The sequence below is a fragment of the Tachypleus tridentatus genome, chromosome 2 (assembly GCF_004210375.1).
Source record: "Tachypleus tridentatus isolate NWPU-2018 chromosome 2, ASM421037v1, whole genome shotgun sequence".
In the NCBI taxonomy this organism is placed as follows: Eukaryota; Metazoa; Arthropoda; class Merostomata; order Xiphosura; family Limulidae; genus Tachypleus; species Tachypleus tridentatus.
This window is the reverse complement of record NC_134826.1, coordinates 51,387,914-51,415,873: the sequence shown is the minus strand read 5'-3', so window position 1 is coordinate 51,415,873 and position 27,960 is coordinate 51,387,914. Positions and strand designations below refer to the sequence as shown.

The following is a 27,960-nucleotide window of genomic DNA, read 5'->3' as shown; positions in this document are numbered from 1 at the left end:
TCATAGTACAAAGCCATGGATTTATTTAAACAAGTGTTATATATACATTAGATACAACAGTCTAAACAGAACAGTTACTCACAAAAATCAAAAGTAAAGATAGTTGTACATTTCACAATTTTTTGAAAAAATAAATTAGTCTGTCTCCCTTCCTTCGACTATTCAGAGATGCTTGGTCTACACAACTGCCCTCTCGTGGCTGACAGTCACTACCAAAGGCAGAATCTTGAGACTCTCTTGATGGCCATCGACGGAATTCACCATCTTGTGGTAAAAGAACGTGTTCCTTTGTTTGAAAGGAAAAGCAAGTTAAGTTTGTCACTTAAACAAAAAACAATTTGAATTTAGTTTACATTACTACTGAACACTTCATTTAAAGTTAGGGTGTTATGAATAAGATAAGTTACAGTATTTAATTTATTCAATAAAAGACTTCTAAAATGTCTGAGAGAAGGAAGAACGCATTTTCAAAACTTAACTGGTACATTTTATAGCATGCTTTAACTATTAGTGTATAGCTACTTCACCTTAAAACATTAAGGATTTTGAGTTTTTAAGTAAAGACAAATTGTAATATGGTAATTTCTTTAGTACCATGATTTAACGGGCAAGTTTAAAATAAGCTAGTTAAAGCATAAAACATTGTTTTCATTAAGCTCTAGTTGTGTAGATTTATAATTTAGTTAATTACTCAAGGCGAAAGATCGAATTCCTACAAATAGTTTAGTACTTACTACATTATGCAAATCATTGAAACCTCTGTTGCCAAAGCATGAAGTTTCTCTGTAGGCACCCTGTTTTCCCAGCATGTACTCATCAACTCCTTCATTTTCACCATCCAGTACCAACTGTCCCGAGTTTCTTAGGCCAAACATTGGATTTTTGAAGCCAACAGCAACATTATGGCCAAGTACCCGTAGATTCTTACTGCAAGTACATATAGATAAATATGGTATTAGGAGTATTAACAAACCTTGAATAATCGTGTTAATTGCACTAAGATTTGAGGACAACCATATGAAATTAAGATTTATCGAGATTGAAGTTCATAATTCGTTTAGTTCAGTTGGCTCTCTTATACAAAGAAGTTTGTTGTAATTATAAAAAAAAACCAAAAAACTCAGTTTATAATAAAGTTCTTGCTTTGCATCTGTTAAAGAATGTTGGACTTCATACCAAGACATGGACATCTGGAATTGTCCAGATTAGAAGCACAAGTCAGTTAAATAAAAAAAAAAAAAAAAATACTAGACAATCATTAAAATAAGCACTTTGATTATAACATGGAATCAAAATGCTGAAGGTAGTAGCTTCAAGCTTTCTTTAAAAAGAAAGCAAAGGTTAAGCTTAATGTTTGATCTAAAACAAAAAAGTTACCTGTTGAAAAAATTCAACAATTTATCTTAAACAGGTAGAAAGAAAATCAAGTTAATTTTACTAGAAGTGATGAGAGAAGTTAATCTTACTTGTGTTTGTAACACAGTAGAACTGAGAGGGCAAGAATGAACGCTATAAAGAAGAGCCCGAGGACAACTCCAGCCACCCAACTGTAATCTTTGTTTCCAACCCTTGAAGGTTGTTGGGAATGTTCACACCGAGAACCATGGAACGATGTTGGACATCTATTGAAAATAGTATTTGTTTAAACAATTGTGTTTTCCTCTCCCCCACAAGACATACCTAGTAGTTAACACTAGGTTATTAATCTAGTCCCTTGTAGATTAGAGTTTAGGAAGTACAATAGTATTCCAACCACAGCATGTTGATTACATCCATTAGATACTACCCATCCCACTTTTGTCCAATCTAAAACTCTTGAGTTCAGCTTTAAGTATTAGCATGGAAGCTCAACTATCTATACATAAACCATTTTAGTTGAATTAAAAAAAACAAGTTTCTCAAAACAGGTTAACTGTTGTAGTTAAGTATTTTTTTTTTTTTTTATTATAGTAACAATTTGTTTATGCTTTTTAGCAAGAAAACCTTAGTCATTGTACAAAGTATGAATTGTTTTGTAAACATAATACGAGCTCCAGTAGGTGTGGTGGTAATGATTCCTACCTGCACTTTGGTTCATTTTTTATAGGAATGCATTCTCCACCATTAAAACAATATGAAGGTTTACAAATAGTGGCACTAGGTTGCTCTGTTGGCAAAGGTTGTGTTGGTGTTTCCATCTCTGTAACTATAATGAAGAAACAAGAGTCCATAAGAAACTTAATAGTATTAGAGAAGAGTATAAAAATCAATAAAGTTTTGTATGTTTATGATGAGAACAAAATTTTAGTTTAACACAAAATCAGGAACAAATTAAAGTTTGATTTCAGTTAAAATATGCAATGAAGAGGTTTGAAATATACTACAATATATGGAGGAAAGAAGAAAGTTAAACACACATGTTGGTAAACAAGAACTTGAGTCATTTGCCAGGTTGAATCCAGACATACAGTGGCATGTATAACTACCAGGAACAAGTAAACATAGTTGCTGGCATGATGCTCCATTACATGGATTGGGACCTGAAATAAAAAGTTTAATAGAAGAGATGGGCCTTCATAATTGGAACACAAATAAAAAACATCACATGAATGGTAATTACAATATATTTAACTTTGATATTAAAGTAAAGTAATGTTAGCTACATAAAAATCTTAAAGTTCATTCATGTGTTCATTCCACAAAAGCTTTGCAGGAAGATTTTAATGACTAAGTCTGAAGTTTGACAAAGGTTTTGTTTTTTTTAAATGAAATTCAGAATATTAAAGCCAATTACTTACTATTTGTTAAGTGAATTAAGTTTAAAAATGGTGTCAAAGTATATGGTAAAATGTAGTACTAGAAATAAAACTAATTTGGTATAAAAAAAGTTTAATTGTCATGGTTTGTTTTAACCATGATAGTGGTCAGGAATAAAAAAAAAAAATTCACTAAGAGACTAAGTTTTGATGTTAAAATGGGAGTTAGTTGTAGTATTAGTACATCAATATATAGTACAAAAGGTGTATAATACATGTGTTGACCTTCTGGCTGTCTGACAGAGTGGACCACAGTCATAATTTCTGCTTTAACATCTCCTCGATGAACCAGGAACTTTGATTGTCCAGTGAACTTGTTACACCGGAGGATGGTGTCTGTACCCCAGTCTGTCCAGAAGAGATAGTCTTCAAACAAGGCAATACTGAACGGATAGTGTACACCTTCCTGGATAACAGTGTGCCTACATACAGTATTTGTAGGAAGTGTTTGAATAGTTATTGGATTGAGAAGTTCTTTCATGTCCCACTATTGTACTAATATAATTAACAGTTCAATAAAGTTCATGTACATAAAAGCAAAGTATTTCTTCAAATTTGAGAAGACACTAAAACACTAAACATTACTTATAAAAGTTGTCCAGTTAAGTCTGAAACAGTACTTTAGAACAAGTAGGTTTAGTTAAGTAATTATAAACAAATATCTACTTTTCATATTGTAGATCTGCTACAAGACTAGCAATTAAAGTTACTGAACCTGTTCTTTCCATTAAAATCTGAGGCCTCAATTGTATTCATTTTTACATCAGCCCAGAAGAGTTGCTTGAGAACATGGTCAATTGTTAAAGAAACAGGCCAGTGAACTTTGGTCACAAGTACAAAAGTTTCGGACCCATCCATGTTGCCCCGAGATATTATTCCAGAACCACTTTCAGCCAGAGAGCTTGAAATACTCCAAAACATCAACCTAGAATATTTAGGAAGGTTTGAAAGGTATTCTGAAGATAATTTAAACATCTTCAGTTAGTGTTATCAAAAGAAGTAACCAAATATTAAAAGCTATTGGAGAAAAAAGTACTTCTTGCAATAGTTACAATTGCAGCACATTTTAATAAACAGCAAGTGAAATTATTGCTGTAATTCTTACACAAGTCTATTGCTTCTATAGTGTAGCTATAGAAAGTGAAAAATTTCACAATGCAAAAATTTTACTTTCTAACCTCACTTCAGGTATCTTGTATTTAATTATCCTATCCTGGTGCCACATAGTTTAATATTGTTCCCTTGTTAGAAAGATAGGATAATTAAATACAAGATACCTGAAGCGAGGTTAGAAAGTAAATAGTTATAATGCTATAAACCTTAAAATAACATCAAAAAAAGTTAGCTTTAAAGATTAGGACAGTTATACTTGAGAGGTCAATGAAAGTTAGAAGTTAAACAAATACTTCACCCATCTAGTGGAGATAAGGTGAAACTGCTCAGATGGAAAACTTTGGTGTCAAGTAACTCTGTACAAAACATCCCTGTTTCAGTACATACTCCAATTTTACCATTTCCATTAGTAAAATAGAGGTTTCTACCAATCCAGTCATAACAAAGAAGGTTTAGCTGATGTAATTCTTTCACAAGGACAATAGAATCTCCACTGCTGGAAGAAAAGCTACCAATAATGCCCTGTAATAATGAAAGAACAAACATTAAGTCCATAAACGTTCATTTGAGAAAAAAAAACTACAGTCAGCTTTGGAGATAGGACCAAAGCTAAGTACATTTTGTGGTAGTGTACATAATGCAAATAATTTCAGTTTTGTAATTTAAAAACTTAAAATTCATTAAGGTTATTAGAAGAAACCATACAATTTAACTATAGCTTATAGGATGGCTCCAAGTTTCTCTTCAAGTGAAAAACTTGGATTATGGCTTTACAACGTTGCCCCCATCTAGTTGTAATGAAAGTTGACTAAACCCAGTTTAAAATTTTAAATGCTATCTAAATAAAGAGACGTTAAATAGGGAAGCTTTGAGATTTAAAAGTACCAATTAGGTGTAATTTACTTAGATGTGCACCCTCCAACTTGAACTATTTTGGTATATTTGTAATGCCAAAGTCTCAGATTAATTGACATTAATCCTGTCTTAAAAGCTTAGTGTTAAAACATTGAGGATTTGTTTTTTAATTATTCATTAAAAACAGATTCGTATAAAAATAAGAATCCAAAACTTAGACAAAGATAAGTTATATTTGCACTACTATCTGAAGCTTTCAGAATATTCAGTACAATGAAATGTTGCATTCTAGTTTCAGTATAAAATTGTTTTACTTCCACAAAGATAAATTTAATCTGCTTTTTATTCAATAAATATTAATGGATGTTTGTTTAAAAGTGCAGGAAAATATTCCCAAGTAACTTACCTCTTTCCACTCTGACCAGTAGATTAGTTGGTCTTTGAAGTTATAGTCCAGACCATGCAAGTCAGCTATATTCTTTTGAAATACCAGGAAATTGGACATTCCTCTCAAAGTTAAGGCTCTGATCTCATTGGGCAAAATGTACAGAAGATCTGGTATACCACCTAGTGAGTTATATTTAGATTAGATTATTTGATGAATCCAAAGTATAAATTAAGCCATTAATGCATACAGTATCAATACCCAATTAAAGTTGGTCTTTAAAAGACCAGAATTTTGCAAGACAGTTTGAATTACTGCAAAGGTAAAAGGCAAATTTAAAAGAAATGTTAAAATTAAAAAATCAAGGTAACATATGCAAAAGGAGGTATGGGTTAGCACAGTAATAAGAACTTTTACAGTATATTCCAATGTGTTAGTACTGAACTAGTGGCTGACTGTTTTAAAGAGAGTAGCTATTTAGAAGATGTAGCTATACCCTATGGTAAGTCAGCAACCAGGGTAATAACAGCAACGGTTACTTAGAGGACTGATAACATAACATAATAGACATACCTTTAGCTTTACAGTACTGGTGGTCTGTACCAAGGATGTAGCCTGATGCACATGAACACTTGAAGCCACCTTTGGTGTTATTACAGAAGTGACTGCAGTGTCCTTTGATGGTACACTCATCAATATCTATTGAAATAAAGTAGAATAATCATTATAGATTAAACCTCATACTACAAGATCACTTGATCTTAAAAGTATTTTAAAGCAAGGAAGTAGAGTTTACTTCATATTTTGAAGTGCATTATAACCAAGTTAATTAACACTTTGAAATACACTTAAGTTAACAAGGAGATTGTAAGGAATTGCCTAAGGTACATAAATTATTCCTTAGATTCTTAATGGACTTTGGAATTGCTTGTTTTGAAGAGTTTTAGAAGATACCATCACAGCTGTGCAGGTCTTTCATTAGAGCATATCCCTTTCTGCAGGAACACAGAGCTCCCTTTGGAGTGTGTTGACAAATGTGGGCACAACCTCCATTGTTTGTGCTACATGATGATCCTGGAATTATAGGAAGAACAGTTTAGGGTTTGTTGTTAATTACAAAAAGATTTCTAGCTTGTAAGCCAATATTTCAGAGAAAGTTGGTTTTTAAAGTTCAATTCCACAGTTGTCATTGAAATTGATTTGAAGTGAGCCATACAATAAAAAAAGTAATGTTTTGCATGAAACAAGTACAATTTTAAATATAGAAATAGGTTTTCCAATTCATGCAGTACAAGAGCAATTGAAGTACTTTTATAGTATTCATGTACTATCACTGTTAAAGTACTCTTGTTCAGTAGAGTACTATTGAATGAGGTTATCTTGTGTGTTGATAGTTTGATGAATTTCTCCTGGTGCAAAAAGAAATATATTTTGCATTAATTATTTCCAAAACTAATGAAAAACTGGAATTGGTTGTGATTAAGTAGAATAAAAAAAAAAAAAAACTTACCACACTGCTCATGTTCATCTGAATAGTCCAAGCAATCTGGTTTACGATCACAGACGAGACTCCAGGAAATGCATTCACCAGATTTGCACATAAAGTCTTTGCATACTTCTAGAATTCAAAGTATTTGAAAAATAAAGTAAACAAAAAGCTTTTCCAAGTACTGCTACTACCCAAATGTTAGGACTTTAACATGCAGATTAAAGTAATATTGTAGTTAGACTAACTTAAATAAGTAGTAAGAATATCAGAACATATCCACACCTTGGACAACTGGTGTTGCAATCTTTACAACTTTAGTGTTGTGGCACTTTGGAAGGGTTTCATCCTCTTTATTACCACAATCATCTTCACCATCACACAACCAGGCATCAGGAATACAGTTTCTCTTTGTTGGACAATAGAACTCCCAACTATCACACTGTCTCACAGCTATCAAAAACATTTAAATATCAGGTCAATACAGAGTATATAAAAAGCAAAATGTTAAAGAAAAAACTGATAGTGAGTAATTTGGTTCTCTTCACAATCCTAAAAACCAAGCTAGAAATTTAAAATTGGGAAGTTATGTAATTACAAATAGAAGTGGGTGAAAAAAGTAAGATTTTGATTTGGTAAAGTATTGTAAATAAAAACTTAAATTGGAGTACAAGTTTAACTGAATGTATTGATCTAATAGATAAAGTTAAAAATCAGAACAATTTGAATAGAACACAAGCTAGTGTTGAACTTACTACAGTTCACTTCATCACTCCCATCAGGACAATCTTTGAGGCCATCACAGATTTCATGGTTATAGATACAGGGACCATTTTCACAATTTATCATGCCATCAGGACAAATAGTGATAACGTTGTAATCTAAAAATGAATTTAGAAATTAAATTCAAAATATTGTTTTGTATAGAAGCACATGAAATAGTAGCTCTTGGAGAATTGGGGGGGGGGACATTGTTCAGGTTTTCCCAATACAAATATGTTTATTTGGTGTAGTATACTTTAATTTGCATGTTACTGGTAACAAGTTATTCATGTTAGGATTTTATTCTTCCTAAAAGGAGGAATAACTAAAGAAAATAAAAACGTATAGAAGTAGCACAAGATATCTTGATATCAAGGACCCAACTATGTAGATGAGCTTACAGTCAAAAACTTTCATGAAGAAGGTTTAATATTTACTTTAATACCATTTCCTCATTGAAGTTTAGAAAAAGTAAATTATTAATTATTCTAAATATTTTTATACTAACCACAGTCTACTTCATCAGATCCATCCTGACAGTCGTCCCTTTGATCACACACAAGTCTTAAATCAATGCAGATGTTATTGTTGCAGTGAAAGTCACTGGATTTACAAGATGGGCTTGTTGCTAAGCAAGTGTTTAAAAGTAATATTAGAGATTACATATAAAAATACCAGGTGGCCTTTGGTGACAAAAATTACAATGTTAAATGCTTAACTGAAAAACTTCCATAAAGTTGTGTCTGTTCCACATTGTGGAGAATTGAGATTGTTGGCCACCTTTCACACAGTAAAACAATCTAGTCACTTAAGTTTAGAATTCTCCATCAGAAACTTAAAATATTCTGTACAAGTTTACCAAGGAACCTTAAGTAGTGGTTTTGGTCAACAATTTTCAGTTTGGTTGACTCTTGAAGTTTTAAAATATTGTTTCTAGACCTCATAATTTTGAGGAAAGAATTGTTAAATCACACAGCTCTACAAATTTAGGGGATCAAAACAATATTGTAGTTGTTTTGTAAAGAGTTAGCCATGCAGAAGCACTAAGTTTATAAAACATTAGTTACCTTTCTTGAAACCAGCCATGAAAACATTGAAGTTGGTTGCAAATGGGAGTTTAGCATCTTAAACAGTACACAAGATTGTTTATTCAATGAGTAACCATGGTAAATTTAAAGTTTTAGCTTCATGTCTCAAACATAATGTACTACTGTTTACAGGTAATTTGGGTTTAAGTTCCAAACAAAAGGTTTTTTGTGAGCCCCTAAATTTAGTCTAAACGAAACCTTTAAAAAAGAAGTTAGACTTTTCCCATAATTAATGTTCTGGACAAAAAACTACAAAGAAGCAAGACCAGCTATTAGACTGGTTTAATAGCCAGCCACTGCTTGAGTAAATACTAAAGCTAAATTTCAAACTTAGTTTGACAGCAAAAACAAAAGTGCTATTACAACATATTTACCAAGTACATGTTAATAAATTCTGGGAAGAAAGCATTAATTCCTTTTCTTACATCAAAAACATGTCATGAAAACATGTAGTCAGATTGAGAGAACTACAAGGTTAGTTATAAAGAGATGCATACTACAGTTCTCATCAGAGCCATCTGAACAGTCAGGTTCTTCATCACATTTCCAAGACATAGGTATACACTGGCCAGAAGAGCATCTGAATTCAGTGTCTGTGCACTTTTTAACTTCACAGTTACTTTCATCATGGCCAAGGGCACAATCCTTTTCTCCATCACAAAGCCATACCATAGAAATACACTGACCCTCTCCACAGTCAAACTGGTTTGGCCCACAAGTCTTAACATTGGCTAAAGAAATGTAAAACGAGAAAGTAAGATGTTTTGTACTATGTATTCCAAAATACTGATAAAGTAAATAAGATTAGTTTGAAAAATATTACAAGAGCTCACAACAGTTCTGTTCATCAGATCCATCTCCACAATCATCTGTCAAATCACACACCCAGGAAGGTACAATACATAGGCCATTGTTACATCTGAAGTTGTCATTGGGACAGCTATTGTCTATATAAAAAGAAAGACACCTTTAGCAAACCCAATAGTTTCAGTGTAGAAAAACAGCATTAATATATTTGAAATGAAGTGCTAATAAGGCAGTTCTTTCAGTTACTTCCTTGTAGACTGAGAAACTAATAAAATAAAAGAGATTAGCACTTTAGAATCAATAAAACAAATTCTGTTGTGCAAATAACCAACCCCACAAAGTGGGACAAATTTTTTGGATTGATTTTGATAACTACAGATACTACAATGAGCAGAAAATCATGAACCAAAGTCAGTTACATTAAATAACTAAATTTAGTAGTTCAATACATAAAATACTGTAGATCTATTATCAATATAACAACTTATGAAATAGAAGGTCTGGTATAAACCAGTGGAGCAATTGTCTTCTCTGGCCTTAATACTTAAAGGTCTAGATGCTCTAATCTTATCATAAGGTTACTTTAAATAGTAAAACAAGTACAAGTAAAAACACCCCTTAGCAACCCATTTGTTATCAGAAAACAAGTTTAGTAGACAAGTAGGTTCTGTTAGTAGAGCAACTTACCACAGCCCTTTTCATCAGATTCATCTGGGCAGTCAAACCTTCCATCACACTTCCAGATTTCTGGTATACACACAGTAGCATTAGCACATGAAACTTCACTTTTCTTACATCCTTTGATCTCTTCTGTAAAGTAGTTGTAAATTTTACAAGCATGTAGGTTATAGGAACCTTAATTTGAAAGTTTCCACACAAATACAGTACTTGTACTCTTCAAATTGTAGGATAAGGAACTAGGAGTTATACATTTCATATTCTGCTTGAATCTCATTCAAGCAAATAGGATATACTACATACCTCCTAAATTTTAAAAGATTAGGAAAGGCTATATTTACATTCACATTTATGTCTACAACATCTTTGATACATACAAAGTCCAAATCAGTTCTACATTAAGAACCCAAGTTGTTTAATACCAGCAAACAGAATATATTTAGACATCACTAAGTATTTGTGCCTACACAGGTTTCACAAATTTAAGATAAAATAGACAAAACTCAGAGCTAAAATAATGCAAGTTATATTGGTAATAAAGGACTTGAACAGTACACAAAAACCATGTTAGACCTTGCTAATTCTATTTTAAAAAAGTACTTATTTAGAAGCAAATTTTAAGGCTGTACAAAACCATATTTCAAGGTAGTTGCAAGTTAGCTAGTATTTGTATAGATTTAAAAGTTAACTACCCATGATGTTTCAGAGACCTACTTTGAGAACCACTAGCTTATATTAGTGAACATAGATTAGGCATGGTGTTGCCAACTGAACATGTTAAATGAAGTTGGTGTAAGGAGATATTAACTAGTTGATTTCGCAAAAGTTTATAGAAAACAGGTAAAGTTTTAGGAACTGGGCTGTAAAACATTATCCAAAAAAAATACATAATTAAGTTCAAGGTGTTGAAATAGAGAAGTAAATTAAAAATTTAATTAATCTGAAAAAGATGTGCAAACCTTCACATGTTTTTCCATTATCATCAAGTGCATATCCAATGGAACACCCACATGTGTGACCAACCGAGTTAACAAGGCACAGGTGGTTACATTTTCCATTATCCACCTCACATCCTGCTCCAGTTAGGACTGGGAAAAAAAAAAAAAAAAGTTTACTAACAAGTATCAGCTTACTTAAGTTTGATTAGTTATAATCAATGAAATAAGAAAGGTAAAATGTACAATTTTAAAAAGGAATTAATACTGGGCAGCTTAAAATCTGAAGGAATCTAAATTTATACAAGACTAAAAGTTAAGAAAAAACTTTAGTGTAGATTCACTCAGTAAAATACCAAGAAAGATAATTCAGCACCCGAAGTGCATTCGTGAAGCAACACCAGCAAAGTTTGACACCATTATTGCTACCCACCTTGCTGAGATTTCAGCAAAGCAAACCAAATTGAAAGCTATAGTTTGAGAAGCCAGTTCCCACTATTCAAAGGTTCAGTGCTGGTACAAGAAATAATCTTGTCATGTTTAAGAACAAGGTAGAGTAATTATGAACTTTAAATACTGAAAATATGGCAGGAATAAATATTTCTTATAAAAAAGGATAAATATTAGCAAGATAAAGCTTATTCTTAAGAGGAATAAAGGACTTTAGAATCTAGACTAGATTACTTAAAAACAAGTCCTAGATAATGGTATTCACACACCTGCAGATATGTTTAGCATATGGACATAGTATAGCTTCCTCATTGCTGATGTGTTGTTTAGTGAAGTTGGTAGATGTACTGAGAAAATCTTTCGTTCTGGGTCGCTGTAGTGAAAGAACTGCAGTGCATGGTGTTCTACATCCATCCAATATATGCCATTTTCTCCCACTGCCACCGAACTCAGATGTCCTAGCCCCATCTTTATGATTTGTTGCCTTAAGTAATAAAAAGCAATTAATAGAAACTGAGAAACACTTCAACCCAAATGTTTGAATGAAATCTACTGCAAATCAGATAAGTTAGTAAATATATTACAAGTCTTAGAATACAAGTAGTAGAGATTCAATTCAAATTTTGCTGTACATTGTTACAGCACTAATACACAAGTAGCTAATTGTGTAGAGTGCATACTAGTTATTTTTTAGATCTTCAAGCCTTGAAGAGTGCAATTGTAAGTCTTAATGTTAAAGTTCCATTCTCAATGCAGTTGGTTGAGTACTGAGACCACATCTTTACCAATAATTTAGTTGGTAATATTTCTAAACCCAAATTAATAGTTCTATAGCTGTTAGAAGATGCTCAAAAGAAACTTTGAATCCCCATTTTGCCAGCAAGAGGGTCTATTGTACAACTAAATATTCCTTTATAGTATGTTTATAGAGAGGTTTGCCATTTTGTCCACTAGGCCATAACCAAGTACCAACTCTTGATAATTGAATATTTTAGTGGAACTACTATTTAAGATTAAAATGTAGTAATATTAAAAAGTTACAATTTCCAAAGTAGTATCTATAACAAGAGACACTTACTGTTGTTTGTGTTCAACCTTTATGGATGATAACAGCCCCTTCTTAGAATCTGCCCACACAAGTTTTTCATTCCATCTGTCTATGGCCAGTGACACTGGTATTCCAAGGTGTTTAGAAACAACCAACTTCCTGTTGTTCCCATCCATATCAAATTGGACTATTGCAGGTTGTATTCCCAGAAGAGCTACAAATAACACCCTGAAGAAATAACAAATGTCTATCTTTAAAAGAAATTTAAGAGTTACCTGAATTTTAGCCTTAAGGAATTATTGCAATATTAAAAAAATAATAATAATAAATTTACTTAATATTTACCCTAAATTACATTTATACCATCATCTTTAGTCCTGAAGGAAGCTGTATAAAATGTATGATCAGTTATAATTGAATTAGTTTAAATGTAGAATTACAGCCTCCAATTGAGTTTCAAAGAAGGCTGAAGTTACCAAAGTAAAAATGACTAAATCTTAAGAATCACTTAAGCATGAATAATTCTAAAGAAAGTTAAATGATTAAACCTCATTTAGAGTAGATATACATACCCCTTTTCAGGATAAAGGGCAATATGAATTGGCCTTGAAAGGTTTGAGGCCAGAATGGCTCTATGGTAGCCCTTGCTAGTGATAACCTCAAGTGTTCCTTTTTCAGCATCAACCCAATAGATGTTCTGACCAATCCAATCAAAGTCTAAACCTTCTACTGTCTGTAGGTGGGTGTCTACTAGTAGTCTTGATTTGCAAAAATTTAAAATATTTGTAAATAAGGCTACTATCATTATAAAAATATCTAAATACATCATAAGGTTACACATGTAAAAATAACTTGTACAGTAATATTTAGAAAATGTACTTAAATTTAAAGATGTCAGTACTATATAGTTTTGAACAATTAGTTGTGTTGGAATCAGAAAGTGATGTATGTAGACATTTTATTACACAAGTAATTTGATGCAGATTAACATAACTAAGTTAATCTTCAAAGTAACTAATAGAATTAAACACAATCAGTCAATTTACTAGTTAGAGTACCAAGCTTTCAAAACAGATTAAGTCAGTTAAATTAGAAGTTTAAGTAGTATTAACTTTACAGTTTGGAAAAAACATACAACCTCATACAGAATGAGGATTACTTTTCTGGGTACGTTTATTGAATAAGTTATGCAACTGTAGTGGTTACCATTGAAATAAATTAATTTGTAAGGAAGTTATTTTCTTAAAGTAACCATTTCTTACAATAGTAGAATCAAGTCATTTCTACTAATTCTTAGAATTGGTTCAGATAGCAATTAAGAGAAGTTGAATTAATATTTAAAGCAGAAATTACCATTTATGCAGACAGTTTTAGTGGTGTTTAGTTAATTTTATCAAACAAGTATTCCAAGTACAGTCAGATTAGGATGTTAGGTGTTCAAATGCACATGTAATGAACCTTACCTGGTTTTGAAGTCAGACATGTTAAATGCCAGGATGATTTTCTTATGGATGTCACTAAGGTACACAACTGCATGATGCCAGTCATATGCAAGGTCACCCACATCCTGAAGATGAGTGACAGGCAACTTTTTGATAACATCATGACCAATGCTTTCTTCATTAAACTGAAGTACATTATTGTACTCGGATATCAAAATAAAGTCAGATAAGTTTGCTGAAAAATGTAGAAGCAATATATTAGTTTTGCAAGGTAAAAAGCCAGTTTAGATGCCATGCAAGTTAAAGTCAATTACTTTAAAATACAAAAAGATACTTTACACATCTACCTTACAAGAGATGTGAATTGAGCTTAAAATAAGGATTAAGCTTTATTATATTCATTAGTTTTTACACATTTAAGATTGTGTTATTATATCTGCAGATAAAACATGGTGAAATTAAAATTTCTAAAGTCAAACTTACAGAGACAAGTCTTTTCATCAGTGTCCAGTAAATAACCTGGTGGACATACACATCGATGTTTACCTTCAGTTCCAACTAAGCACAGATGACTACATGCTCTGATCCAACAAGGATTTGGTGCTTGTGGGGAGGTATGGAAAAAGACATTTTCTAATTTGATTTTTATTAAAACAAATAGGTACACCATAAGAGCTAGAATACCAGTACTGTACTGGTCAACATGAGATATTTGAGGTTTCTTTAAAGAAATACATTGAAAAAAAGTGTTAGTAGCCACTTTAAAAGTAAAACTAAACAAATAGTAGGTATAAATCATACAGGATTATGTTGGCTAGAAGTAAATATCTACACAATCCATTTTTTGGTTCTCATACCATTACTAATGATTGCAAGGACATTAGGGATTTGTCAATATCCCCCCCCTTCTTTACAAGGGAAGAATTCATTGTTATTCTGTAAACCCTTAAAAAACTATGGTAAACATTACACCTATGTATGCATGATTAGTTTTAATGTTCCCATCACTATCAATTGATAAATTTTAAGGCTTTGTTTACATTGTGAGTTTTATTTAATTCTTATAGACATGTTTGTGTGTTGACTGGATGATCCTTAATAATCAAAATTGATCAGTTATTTCCATCCCTAATCTCAACCTCTTATTGTAAGTGTTTTTTGTTTGTTTGTTGTTGTTTTTTTTTTTTTTATATTACAACAGGTTGAATATAAGTATTAGAACCTATTACTCTTAAGTAGAACTTTAGAAACTTAATAAGCTATATTAAAAAGGGTACCAACTGAGCACTTTAGCTGCAAGTTAAAGTAAACTAACCTATCTCACTCAAAATAGGATGGTAAATATGAATCCCTAGTAGATGGTTGCGATGTTCACGGAATATCAGCTGCTGTTCCTTTCCTGTAAATTTATTACAGGACTCCAAGGAGAAGGAGGACCAATCACTCCAATACAGCAAGTCTTCAAATACAGCCAAAGAAAAGGGGTGGAAAACACCATCTTGAAGAATTATCTAAGGACAGCAGTTTAGAAAGTTTAGTATTAAAACTAAATGCAGTCACCACTCACAAGAGGCAAGACAGTAGCTTAGTTTTAGAAAGATGTAGGTTCACAGAAATCAGTTTTAAATAAAAATTTAAAACATAGAATTTAGAAGAGAAATGGGCTTTGAGAGGCAAATTGAAAGTTTTAGCAACATTACAATACTGCTATTTCAGAAAGTTATGTTTTGAAGTTTATTCAATGATAGCAAGTGTAAATTACATATACAAATAATTTGTACCTTTCTCTGTTTTCCATCTAGTGTTAGATATTCAATTTTGTTTAATTTTGCATCAGCCCAGTAGAGCCACCCTAGAGTATAGTCAATGGTCAACCCATTAGGCCAAATGATATCTGTATCCACAAGAAGTGTCTTGTCAGATCCATCCATACCACTTCTGATAATTGCTGGTTTTCTTCCCCAGTCTGTCCAGTACATTAATCTGAAGATACAGGAGCATTTGAGACAGCATTTCATTGGTACATTTAATTTTAAGGTTAGTTTTAATTTCACACAATGCTACACAAGAGCTATTTGTACTAGTCATCCCTAATTCAGTAGGGTAAGACTAACCAACTTTTGGGCTAATGTTTTATTAACCAATGAATAGTGAGGTTGGCTTACATAATGCCTATATGGCTGAAAGGGCAAGTATGTAGGGTGTAACTAGTCTTCAAACCTGCAATCCTCAGATTACAAGTAGAGTGTACTTAAGACCTGACCATGTCTAATAAATTAAACTTTTATAAAATCACAGTATTAAGAATTTTACAGAAATAGTTAATTTAGTTTACCCTCGAGGAGGATCCAAAACAAGAGATCGAGGCTTATCCAATTTTTCCAAGAAAAGTACATGGCACACCGAGCCATCAGTTTTACAAACAATTATTTTCTTTAGCTCTGCATCTGTTATGTAAAGATTTCTTGCTAGCCAATCAAATGCTATGTCCTCAGGAGTAGCAAATCCTGAAATTGAAGAATCAAAGTATTTAAAAATGTCGAGACAAAGTTGAAGTTTAGAAAATTAAGTTTACAGTGGATAGCAGAAGTATGGAAACTTAAATACTAAAACTATTAATATCCAAGTCCACAAAACATATTTTATGATAGGACTTAAGTGTTACATTTATTCTTGCCAAATTACATTTTTCATTTAGACTAATAAACACTTTACAGATAACTTCCAAAAAGGAACATTTAGTTAATAGCATGCAGTAGCTTACCATTTGTTACGACAGGATGGAAATTTGAGCCATCCAGTAATGAGGAATATACACCTGTAGCTTCTGTGTTAATATCAACCCAGTACACTCTTCCTTCCAATTCATCAAACGTTAGTCCAACAGCACTAGCCAAGGATTTGTGTACAGGAAAGAAACGCTGAGAGTTTAGCCATAAACCTCTGATTCCTTGGACATTTGAGAAGATGAGTAATGGTTCTGGTCCTGTAAAAAGAAAGATAAATAGGTTAACAAAAATAGGTTATGCATTTTAAAGCTTATTTGAAGTAATGCACATTGCTTACTTTAAGTGTAAAAACAAGTTGTCTGGAACTGTTTAGGAAGTATAGATTTAAGGAACTTTGTTTCACCACAAATTTTTTTATTAATATATAGAATATCTTAATGTTCAGTATAGTATGGGGGGGGGTATGTATTATTACTAGCAATATGCATGTTTAATACGAGGTCTGTTCAAAAAAAATACGCGGACTAACGTCATAAAACAAAATGTACTTTATTTAGAAGTCACAGGTCTGGGACCCCTTCAAAGTACTCTCCTCCCGAACGCACACTTATCCCAACGGTGTTTCCACTTGTTGAAACAGTCCTGGTACGCTTCTTTTGTAATGTCCTCCAGCTCCTTCGTCGCATTTGCCGTAATCTCGGGAATCGTTTAAAATCTTCTTCCTTTCAAGGGTCTTTTGAGTTTGGGGAACAAGAAAAAAATCACAAGGAGCAAGGTCAGGTGAGTAGGGGTGGGGGTGGGGGGAAGAACAGTGATCGAGTGTTTGGCCAAAAACTCACGAGTTCTGAGAGCTGAATTCCACAGCAACGCGGTGCATCTTCAATTTTTCGATCAAAATCTCGTAACAAGATCCAACTGATATCCCACACTCTTCAGCAAGCTCCCCGACAGTCAGACATCGATTTGCCCACACCAGGGTGTTGATTTTGTCGACGTGTGGGTCGTCAGTTGACGTGGAAGGACGTCCAGGACGCTCATCATCTTCAATGGACTGTCGACCATCCTTAAAACGTTCATGTTACTTGAAACATGCCGTACGATTCATAGCAACATCACCATAAGCCGTGTTAAGCATAGCAAAAGTTTCAGTCGCAGATTTTCCAAGTTTATCACAAAATGTCACAGCAAGTCATTGCTCCTTCAGGTCATTCATTCTGAAATCCGCCAAACGAAAAAATCGCACTCATTTAAAACCGCGTAGCTAATACACAAATGAAGATATCTGCAATCGGGGAAATGGCGTCGTAATCAGCTGATCTGTGCGAACCTAGCGACACAAAACGGATTCCCCTGGAACCAACTGGAGCTGCTCAATTCAAACAGTCCGCGTATTTTTTGAACAGCCCTCGTATACACAATGCAACTGTTGTGTTTAATAGTTACATTTTCCAGATGTACAGTGCACATTCTGTATGCAGTTTAATAGTTTAATTTCATAAAGTGGAGAATAAACATTATAGAAAAGACAAAACAAATGACTTCACCATCTGCTTTACAAGAGTTGTTGACCACAGTGTATCCTTTCTGACAAAGACAGTAGTATCCACCAACAGTGTTTTCACAATACTGGCTACAATATCTGTGTTCAGAATTCTCACATTCATTTACATCTGGAAGTAAGATACATTAAATAAATATTGTGCTGAAATATGGCAAGTTATTTTAAATAGACTTGAATCAAAAGGGATATTGAAAAATTAAGATATGCCACAAATGTTTAATAATACAGTACTAAAGTATATAGGTGTATTTTTAACTTTCTATATTTTAACAAATTTAATTTCAAGAGTAACCCCTGCTATCCCTTCCCAATACCACATTTCATTTATGAACTGATAAATCAAACAGGGGGAAGGACAGAGGTAAGTGCTTCAAGCATTTGATCTAGAAGTGTTACCTTTAAGTGGCAAAGACTTGCAAAGTAGGAAAACTTGCCATTAAAGCACTAAATGAGGAGTATATCCTAAAATGGTACATTTTATTAATAGTGGTTAAGGAGACCAGTGCAGATGACAGGAGAGTGTCAGTTTTCAACAGTCATTGTTAGGATTCTAATGGGATCACAGTAGCTCCAATACTGGGAATAAAAAAGAAAAATTCATGCATTAAGTATCATGCAGTCTTCAGGCTTTACCTTCACAAGTGATCCCATTAATGTTAAGCTGATATCCATCTGGACAAGTGCACTCATGACCTTCAGGAATTTTCTGGCAGCCATGAGAACAGTTGGAATTTTGGCATTCATTGGTATCTACTGAAATACAAATACCAGAAAGTAAATACATTTTAAATAAATGGCATACTTAAACATTAGAGTTAAGCCAACTACTGTAAGCATTAATTTAGCTAGCCATTTTAAATGGATATTAAAAAGATAAAATGTCAATGTTGTATCTATCATAAAAAAAAACAAAAAAAAACGATATTTACCACAGTGTCCTCCTTCATCTTCACCACCAACACAATTTATCTTGTCATCACAAACTTGTTTCAAGTCTATGCAGTTGCCAGAGTTACACAAGAACTTTCCATGTTCTTTTGTACACAGGATGTCTGTTGTACTTGTATAATCTGTACCATAATAGTAAATAAGTAAAACCATAAAAGAGCTTTTAGTAAAAAAGTTAAAACTAGTTCCTTTAAAAGGAAAAGGAACTTAAGCTAGATATTCAATGAATTTTGTTACATTAATGTTGCAAATCAGAAGTTTAGTTTAAGTCTGTTAAGAAGGGTAGTTAGGTCAGTTATGGAGATAACTGGATTAAAAAGGGGAACTTTCTATTGAAGAAAGTTCAGGTGAAATGTTATACCTACAAGTTTCAAATGCTTTACTAACTTTCGGCATTTTAAAAAGATGCTATTTGGCATAAATGTTTATTTCATTATATTGATTAGTAGTTGCCCATCGTGTAGTTGTTTGGCATATAAAAATATGGTACATGCTTAAGATAGAACTGAAGACAGTATCACTAGTAATTACATACTAAAGCTCAGATTGTGCATGCTAATTACTGAAGTAGGCTTCAGATTTATTGCACACTAATGGTGCATTGTCCTTAGCTGATGGTTACTTTAATACTTCCAAATGCATGCCTTTAAAACAGGCTTATATGTAAAATGTTTGAAGTGTAGAGGGATTTCAGTTTGAAATCAAGAACTAACCCAACAATGGATCAATGAATGCTAATTTCAACTGAAGATGGGTGCAATTATCACATTGCAAAATTCTTTAGCATTTGCATGATACAGAGAATGCTAAATATAAGCAATTATTTAAACATCTTATTTTTGATATACCTCAAAAGCCACAAGTGAAAGATTTAACAGTACCAGTTAAGTTTGTAGATTAAACAATATGTTTAAAACTTTACACCACTTAAGTTAGAACTAATACAAGTTGCATTTTTCATATCAAATATTTCTACACAAGGTTACTGCATAGTTAACTTACTGCAATTTTGCTCATCTGATCCATCTTTACAATCTTGTGATCCATCACAGTGCCATCTATGAGGAATACATTGATGGTTTTTACACTGGTAGCCATCACAGTTGGATATTTGGTCTATTCAAGGATAAAAACACTTAAATTGTAATTGTTATTTACAGTATATTATTTAAGACTAGAACAAAGTAGAATGCACAATAATATTTGTATACAAAAATTTTTCATTATCTTTTAGTAATTCACTTTGCTATTATCTTATGGCAATAGAAATAGAACCGTCTTTAATTCAGACTGAGAAGAAGAAGAAAAAACAAAAAACTTTTCAGAATATTTTAATTTTAATGAACAAGTTCATTAAATTCTGAATGCAGTTCCTAATTGAATATTTAGCAAAATATTATTCACAGCATTAAATTGAAAAAAGGTTTGAATAATGCAAGTTTAGTTATGTTCCAAGAGCACTTAAAGAGTTGTAGTACTTCAGTACACAAGTTACATTGTAATGTATTTGGTTAGAAATTAGTCATTCACTAAAAATCAGCTCTAAACAGACTTATTGTATTGAATAAAAGTTAGTTTCAAACTTTTCCTTTAATTTGTAGTAATAAGTTTATTCGCGTTTACTTAGTTAAGTCAATATCTAGCCTTGAAGTGCTAAGAATCATTTTCAAAAGATCTATATTAGATATAAGTGGGAGTTCTTTTCGTGCAACAAGACAAATACCCTTTGTGTGGAGCTTTAAGAAAGTTTGGAAACAAAATACGGGAAATATTCTCCAATGTTGTATAGACACTCGAAATATTTTTTTTGAACACAAAATACAAAGAACTACATGACTTACAAAAACAAAAAATGAACCTAGACCATCAATTGGCATGCTGCATTAAACCAGAGATTTACAGACTTATACAACGAAACATAAACCAAATCAATACTAAGAACGACAGACAAAAAGATCTGCCACAACAAAAAACTAGGAAAACTAAGATGCAAACAGAAAAGACACCAAAACGACAAACCGTTGACTAACCTCATAATTAACAGATCCGACCAACAACTAAACACAGACGAGATACATCTACGAGATACATCTACTTAACAAAGGATTCAACTTCGCAATAGCACCTAGGTACATTCCAACCATAGAAATCAAAACTTGTTTAGAAGACCTAGCCAGGAGACTTGTGATACTTTCTACAGAGAACAAAAACAAGGAAACAACCAACAGAAAGACGGTAACTTAAATAATTTTAGTGACATCCAACAGCTAAACTTCCTAGGTAAAATTACAAATTTATATTTTCCAGAAACACCTAAAAACAACATCTTAAACGATTTTTTTCAAAGTATTTTCTCACAAAACCATCATCAACATAATTTCACAAAACAGAAAACTAAAACACAACCTTACAAAAAGAGACATTAATTCCATTAAAAACCTAAAACAAGACAAACAAAAAATTCTAAAAGTAAAGGTAACGCTATAGTCATAATGAACACGAATGAATACATCCTAAAAATTAATAACATCCTATCAGACACGAACAAATTTAAACCAATACACACAAATCCAACAAAGACACACGAGACGCAACTGAACAAATTACTACTACAAATGAAAAAAGCCAACAATTTCACAAACACTTTATTCCTACCTACGTAAAACCGACTCACGCACACCGCAAATATACGGCATCCCCAAACCTCATAAACCAGATTGTTCATTACGACCAATAATGTCCACATATGAATCGTTTAATTACAATCTTTGTAAATACATAGTATTGGGCATTGTCCAAATATGCAACATCAGCCAGCTCATTCATCAAATACTCTTAATTTCAAGTCTAATCTAAAACCAACTTAATCATAAAGCCTTAATGGCCAGTTTCAATGTTATATCCCTCTTCACAGAAGTTCCAACCACTGAAGCCTGCAAGATAGCCTTAGAACTCTATATCCGAGACCCTAACCCAACTATAGAAATTCCCAGTAACCAGTTAGCAACCCTCATAGAATTCACCACGATAAAGACAAACTTCATGTTCAATAACCAAAACTATATACAAACAAATGGCCTAAGCATGGGCAACCCAGTATCACCAGTTCTAGCCAATATTTTTTTTTTTTTATGACACAAGTTGAAACACAAGCAATTAACACAGCATTACATCCACCACTATACTGGTACGGATATGCAGACGACACGATTGCGGAATTCACATCTACAGAACACACACGTAATGTTTTCAGTCACATTAACTCTATACATCAACATTAACTTCACATGTGAACAGGAAGAAAGCAATCAAACATCATTTATTAACCTCAAAATTACAAGAACCGACACAATTCAAAACAGAAATCCACCGAAAAATCACCCATACTGGACAAAACATTCCTTGGGACTCAGCACATGAAACAAAACAAAAATTCAACATAAGAAACCAAATAAACACAGCCATAAAACTATACCCACCAGATAAAATTAACGATGAATTAGACAAAATAAAACAATACTTCATCAACATCAATAAGTTTCCCCCACAAACCGTAGAAAACATTATACGCACACACCTAGACAGAAAGCAAAATCAACCAATTAAAGTAAATATATCTCACGAATAAAAAAAAATTAAAAAAATCACGAAACCATATACTGCTGTATACCATATATTCCTGACATCAGCAAACAAATAACCAACATTTGGCAAAAATTAGTAACAAAATATGACATTCCAGTTAATACCAAATTTATTCAAAAACCAGGCACAAAACTGAGGTCTGTAAAAACTACACTGACGAACACCACACCAACATTATTTACAAAACAATGTGATAACTGCCACGACTTCTATATTGGAGAAACAAGTAGAAAAGTGGAAACCAGATTCAAAGAACATAAAAAGTCACCTTCACACGTTTTCGAACACTGCAAGTCAAATAAACACAATTTAACCATAGAAAACACTCAAATACTAAATAAAGGAACAAACATAAACAAACGCAAAATTAAAGAAGCCTTACTTATACAACAACTTAAATCCAAAATAAACCAATATAAAGGAACGCCTTTATACCTATATTAATATAATAAAATAAATAAAATTATATATTCAAACATCTAATACTGCCCTCTACATTCCGACACTCAGTTACACAACCCCTTTCAAACATGTGGTCAGCTTCCGGTCAGTTAAGTCTTTCTTTGTGAACCTGACGATGACCGAAGAAGGTCGAAACGTTGTTCGCTCTTCTATGTAAAATATTTTCTCAACCCAAACGAGCCGTTTTTGCATATAAAATTTCTCAACAAGTGGGTTTCTCGACATCACTGAAGTCGAATTAGTGTTCTGTATCAATACATTAAGCCTATTACAAGTTGACACTAAGATTTTCCAGAGCGAAATTTAGTACTGAAGAGTACAAATTTGCTCTCAGCAAGTGTTCCAACTTGTAGCGGATATTAAACAGATAACCATCGATATTTGAAAATAACGTAAGTGTTTTCGTCCAAGCGCCACACTACCAGGATGTGGTGACGAAACAAAATAGAAATACAAAAACTCCAAAGTAGAAACATACGTTGCATTTTAGTGATGGTGTGAAATTGAGAATTATTTTGTTTATATGACTCCGTTGAATTAATTCGTAAAATATGATAGTTTATTTATAATTGTTATTTTCAAAAATACTTTGAAAGTAACTAGTAATGTCAATTAACCCCATCGATTCAACTTAATTACGATTAATCAGAACCAGGTTGAATATATTAGGTACTAAATCTGTATAGCCTTTTACAATTTCCCGTCTACCCATTGCGCACCATTCAGTTTATTACAAATTCAACTTTAAGATAAAGAGCATGTGGGGAGGGGCTTATTTTAATAAAAATAAGAGTGAAGTATTTTAATTATAGGTTCCATTTATACAAGACACTACAATACACAAGTTGTTCAACGCCCTCTAAAGGTTAAAATTATTTATAGGTAGGTAAACGAAACTGACTATAAACGTCTCCGATTCACAAAATTAAACACGTTTGCTCTTTTAATTACAAGACATTCATTAATATTGAATATAAATCTACTTTTATTCGCAAGTTTAGAAGTAGGAGGAACAACTTCAAGACGCATTTTTTTTTGTGAACGAGATTTAGACGCAACATTTCACGGCTCACTCACCACAGTTTTGTTCATCAGTGCCATCTATACAGTCATCTTCTCCATCACACTGCCAAACTTCAGAGATACATTTTCCGCTACTTAAACACTGGATCTCAGTATCTGTACAAATTTCTTCAGAACTTGATAAGCCTAAAATTGAACGAGAACAAGTCTTAACTGATAGAAATTAAATTAAAACTACGAATGGGAACACGCGGAATATTTTACCCTTAAGTAAAAGGTACCCTAACATTGATATTCCCTAAATGGGACATTAAACGCTTTTCAATCCGATGCAGCAATCTATAAGTATAGTAGGAATTTGCATTTAAACTAATGATTTAGGTAGAGAGATTCATATGATTCTATCAAGAAAGATCGAAGTACCAAAGATTATAGGGGTACAAGAAAACTGGTACCAAGGGTCAATAGTTATGAGAAATAAAGTTAACGTTTGTTAAGTTTGTTGAAATTGTGCATTTCAATAATTCTATTTTCTGCGACATTTTGTCCCATTAAAGACTAAAAGGGAAAAAAATGACCATAATTAATTTTGACAAGAATATAGGTTTAGAATAGCGTGCGCACATGCACGGAATTAATAAGACAAGTATGAAGGATTTTAGAAGTATTAAAAATCACATGCATATACACACGACCCCTAAAATAGTGGGCTATTTAAACATCAACAGTAGTATTCAAGTTGTTATTACCAAATAATGTAGCTATTATAATAAAAATCACAATAATTTAAAAAGACAAGTTCACCGCTTAAATCACCACAGTTTAATTCGTCCTGGCCGTTTCCACAATCATTTTCACCATCACAAACCCAGAATTCTGCTAAACATCTCCCGTTTCCGCACTCGAACCAAGTTTTAGGGCAGTCTAAAGTTAAAAAGTAATCAGCATTCATAATAGGAACATACTAAGACTAATAGAAATTCCACACTTCAGGATATTAGAAAAACTCTCAAAACTAGTTTACTTAATGCTAGTAACCAGTTTAGATTTAGTTTTGTTTATTGCAGTATTAAAAGAATTAAAACAAGAATTCCATATTGAGACACTCGCAGACTTTGCGAGTGGGTGGTGAAAAGTTTAGGTCACGATATGCCAGAATTATGACTGGAGACGAAAGTTCGTTCACAGCAACCGTTACTATTTATTTTGTACTTTCACGTGTATCGTTTAGTCAGTTTCAGTAACAGACTTACTATTTCTTTACTGATGGAGTATCATCCACGATATTTTCTACACAAGTGTAGAAGTTAGAATGCTTGACTCACGCTGAAAAATAAATTAAAGTATTGTGTGTTTTTTAACGAGTTTCGTTTTGTTTGCTAACTGCTGAGCCACAGGGTTTTGAATTTCGCACAAAGCTACTCGATCGGTTTGGGCTATCTGTGCTAGTCCGTAATTTAGGCGTCCCTAATTTAGCAGTGTAAGACTAAACTAGGGAAGGCAGCTAGGCATCACCACCCACCGCCAACTCTTGGGGTACTCTTTTACCAACGAATAGTGGGATTGACCGTCACATTATAACGCCCCCACGGCTGAAAGGGCGAGCATGTTTGGCGCGACGCGGATGCGAACCCGCGACCCTCAGATACGAGTCGCACGCCTTAACGAGCTTGACCATGCCGGCCCCAAGAGATTTTCAAATACACACGGGTGATAAACACTTCAAAAAGAAGCCAATTTTACTATTGCTCAACTACGAGTAGTAAATTAGAAACGATACAGACCGAAGTATTGAAAGTTTGTTCTATATACTAGACTAATTAGTTTAAATTTTTTGTTTCGAGCGGGTAAGGGGGAGGTTAAGGTTTACTTGTTACTGTACAAAGAATTGGTTGTATTACGTATAGACCAATTTCACTTTGGTATGGCATGTGGAGGGCAAAGATATGCAATGGACCGTTTGTGCCGTATCATTCATCGATATCGAAAACCACTATTTAGCGGTAAATAGTCTTCAGACTTGTCGAGTCACTATCACCCTCCTTCATATCTTTCGCGTCAGCAAGTAATTTTACTACAGGTTTTTTTTTTTTACGTGTCACACAACTGAATATTTAAACAGCAAGATAAATTTGAGAAATGAGTCAGCTGTACTCTGTAACATTAATAATTAACCCACTTTACACTGACGTAATACACTAACATTGACCCTATTCCAACTGGAACGTGGCAACAAGTTTGGCGAGGTTCATGTATTCTAAATCGAGGTGTTAGTTTTAGGAATAATACTACCATAAATTATAATTTTGTAAACGGATTTAATATAATAGAATTAGGAAATTTAACATTGAAAGCGGTATTTCGCGAGCATTCCAACTCTGAACAATGAATATTTACAAAAGTAAATATTTGTCATCGTCTGCAAGTTTACTCCGCCAGGAGGAGTTATTGTAGCATGTACCAGAGAAAAAAAAAAAAAGTTGAAAAGTGTTGTGGTTTTCCAAAATAGTGTCACTATTTGATGTCGGGAATTTAACAGTGTAAGGAATAATTCCCAATACCAAATCACTTAATACAACAAATAATCTGTTAAACTTTAAAATTATTGAAGGCAAACATTTAGTCAGAATGTTTGTTCTCCTCTCTCCCCAAAGATGGAACTTTGGAACTACAAGGAGAGCTGGTGTTCTGAGAGTAGGTCACCATAACCATCAACAAGTGGCGATTTTATCGATGTTTACGTAAGGAATCGACACAGGTTTTCAGTTTTTACGTAATATATTAAAAGATATGATACGAATAGAAGAACATTAGTGGTTTTACCTTATAGAACAAGTCGCTGGTACTGTTGAATACCAGAAATTAACTTAAGACTTCAGACATTTTAAAACAGACGGTACTTTAAAGAGTTATATTGTTTATTACTTATTAGAGAGCAACTAGAAATGGTGTAGGAGGATAGAAATTAAGCCTTACAGGTGGGGTTTGATAACATGTTAAGATCCGAATTTAAGTTTGTTGTTATTATTTTGTTTTTAATTAAGTCTTGCCCGTTACTTTACCCATACAGTCATCTAAACGTAGTTGGAAAGCGAATTGAAAGAAAGTTAAGTTCGCCTACAGTGTGTTACATAAACAATATTTCAAATTTTATTACTGCAGATTTTCTGGACAACATGGTTCAAGAATATCTTTATTTTAATTAACCAAAAAACGTTTAACGGGAATGTTTAATTGCGTCAAGTAACTTAACCCTAACAGCACTCTTGTAAACACGACAGTATTCTACTAAATAAAAGTGTGCTTTAAGTAACTCAAACGATTAATTGTCATAGGATCTTTTCACCTCGGAGATCGTGTGAATGTTTAGGGTAGAAAAAGTAGTTTAAGTCCGTAGGAGTTAAATTTAAAAAGTTAATAGGAGTAAATCACTCCACCTTTTTATCGAAGGAACAACTTAAATACTCCCTAAACTAGAACGAAAGGTTCGTTGTACTTGAGGAATTATAAAAAAAAACAAAAAACATTATCCTTCAAATAGCATTCCCCCAAACACATACACACTTAAAAATTTGAAAAACACCTGCTTACCAGCCGTCGAAGTCCGTAATATAATAGTGGTAATAAGCCACAACATAAACATTTTTATTATTAAATACTTAGTATTAACAAACTTAAATAAAATCATAATAAGATTTAGTAGTACCACATGATACAGACAGACTACACAGTCATACTACCTCAAAGC

The 27,960-nt window shown here is 32.9% G+C and overlaps 1 protein-coding gene and 1 long non-coding RNA gene across 4 annotated transcripts; one reads left to right on the top strand and one right to left on the bottom strand.

The window, feature by feature from the left end:
• On the bottom strand, nucleotides 1-27,960 carry yl (Putative vitellogenin receptor yl). 3 transcript variants are annotated; one of them, XM_076487454.1, is made up of 35 exons: nucleotides 27,804-27,960; nucleotides 25,017-25,136; nucleotides 24,267-24,398; nucleotides 20,085-20,198; nucleotides 19,064-19,204; nucleotides 18,768-18,887; nucleotides 18,118-18,243; nucleotides 16,609-16,830; nucleotides 16,180-16,351; nucleotides 15,626-15,827; nucleotides 15,160-15,355; nucleotides 14,328-14,447; nucleotides 13,866-14,079; nucleotides 12,975-13,160; nucleotides 12,433-12,630; nucleotides 11,624-11,838; nucleotides 10,929-11,057; nucleotides 9,979-10,101; nucleotides 9,318-9,431; nucleotides 8,982-9,215; nucleotides 7,905-8,024; nucleotides 7,390-7,515; nucleotides 6,920-7,087; nucleotides 6,659-6,766; nucleotides 6,103-6,222; nucleotides 5,722-5,847; nucleotides 5,170-5,330; nucleotides 4,207-4,430; nucleotides 3,511-3,720; nucleotides 3,021-3,217; nucleotides 2,397-2,519; nucleotides 2,062-2,185; nucleotides 1,467-1,622; nucleotides 735-927; nucleotides 1-286 (listed from the first exon to the last, which is right to left on the bottom strand). In XM_076487454.1, exons 1-35 carry the CDS (start codon nucleotides 27,898-27,900, stop codon nucleotides 113-115), a joined length of 5,505 nt encoding a protein of 1,834 aa, XP_076343569.1. In that variant the 5' UTR covers nucleotides 27,901-27,960; the 3' UTR covers nucleotides 1-112. The 3 variants fall into 3 exon arrangements, with proteins under 3 accessions (XP_076343569.1, XP_076343570.1, XP_076343571.1); XM_076487455.1 differs by having other exon boundaries at nucleotides 18,768-18,884; XM_076487456.1 differs by having other exon boundaries at nucleotides 25,029-25,136.
• LOC143243792 (uncharacterized) lies at nucleotides 2,453-3,202 on the top strand. The gene is made up of 2 exons (XR_013024761.1): nucleotides 2,453-2,591; nucleotides 3,039-3,202. It is a non-coding gene; the product is annotated as an uncharacterized LOC143243792 (long non-coding RNA).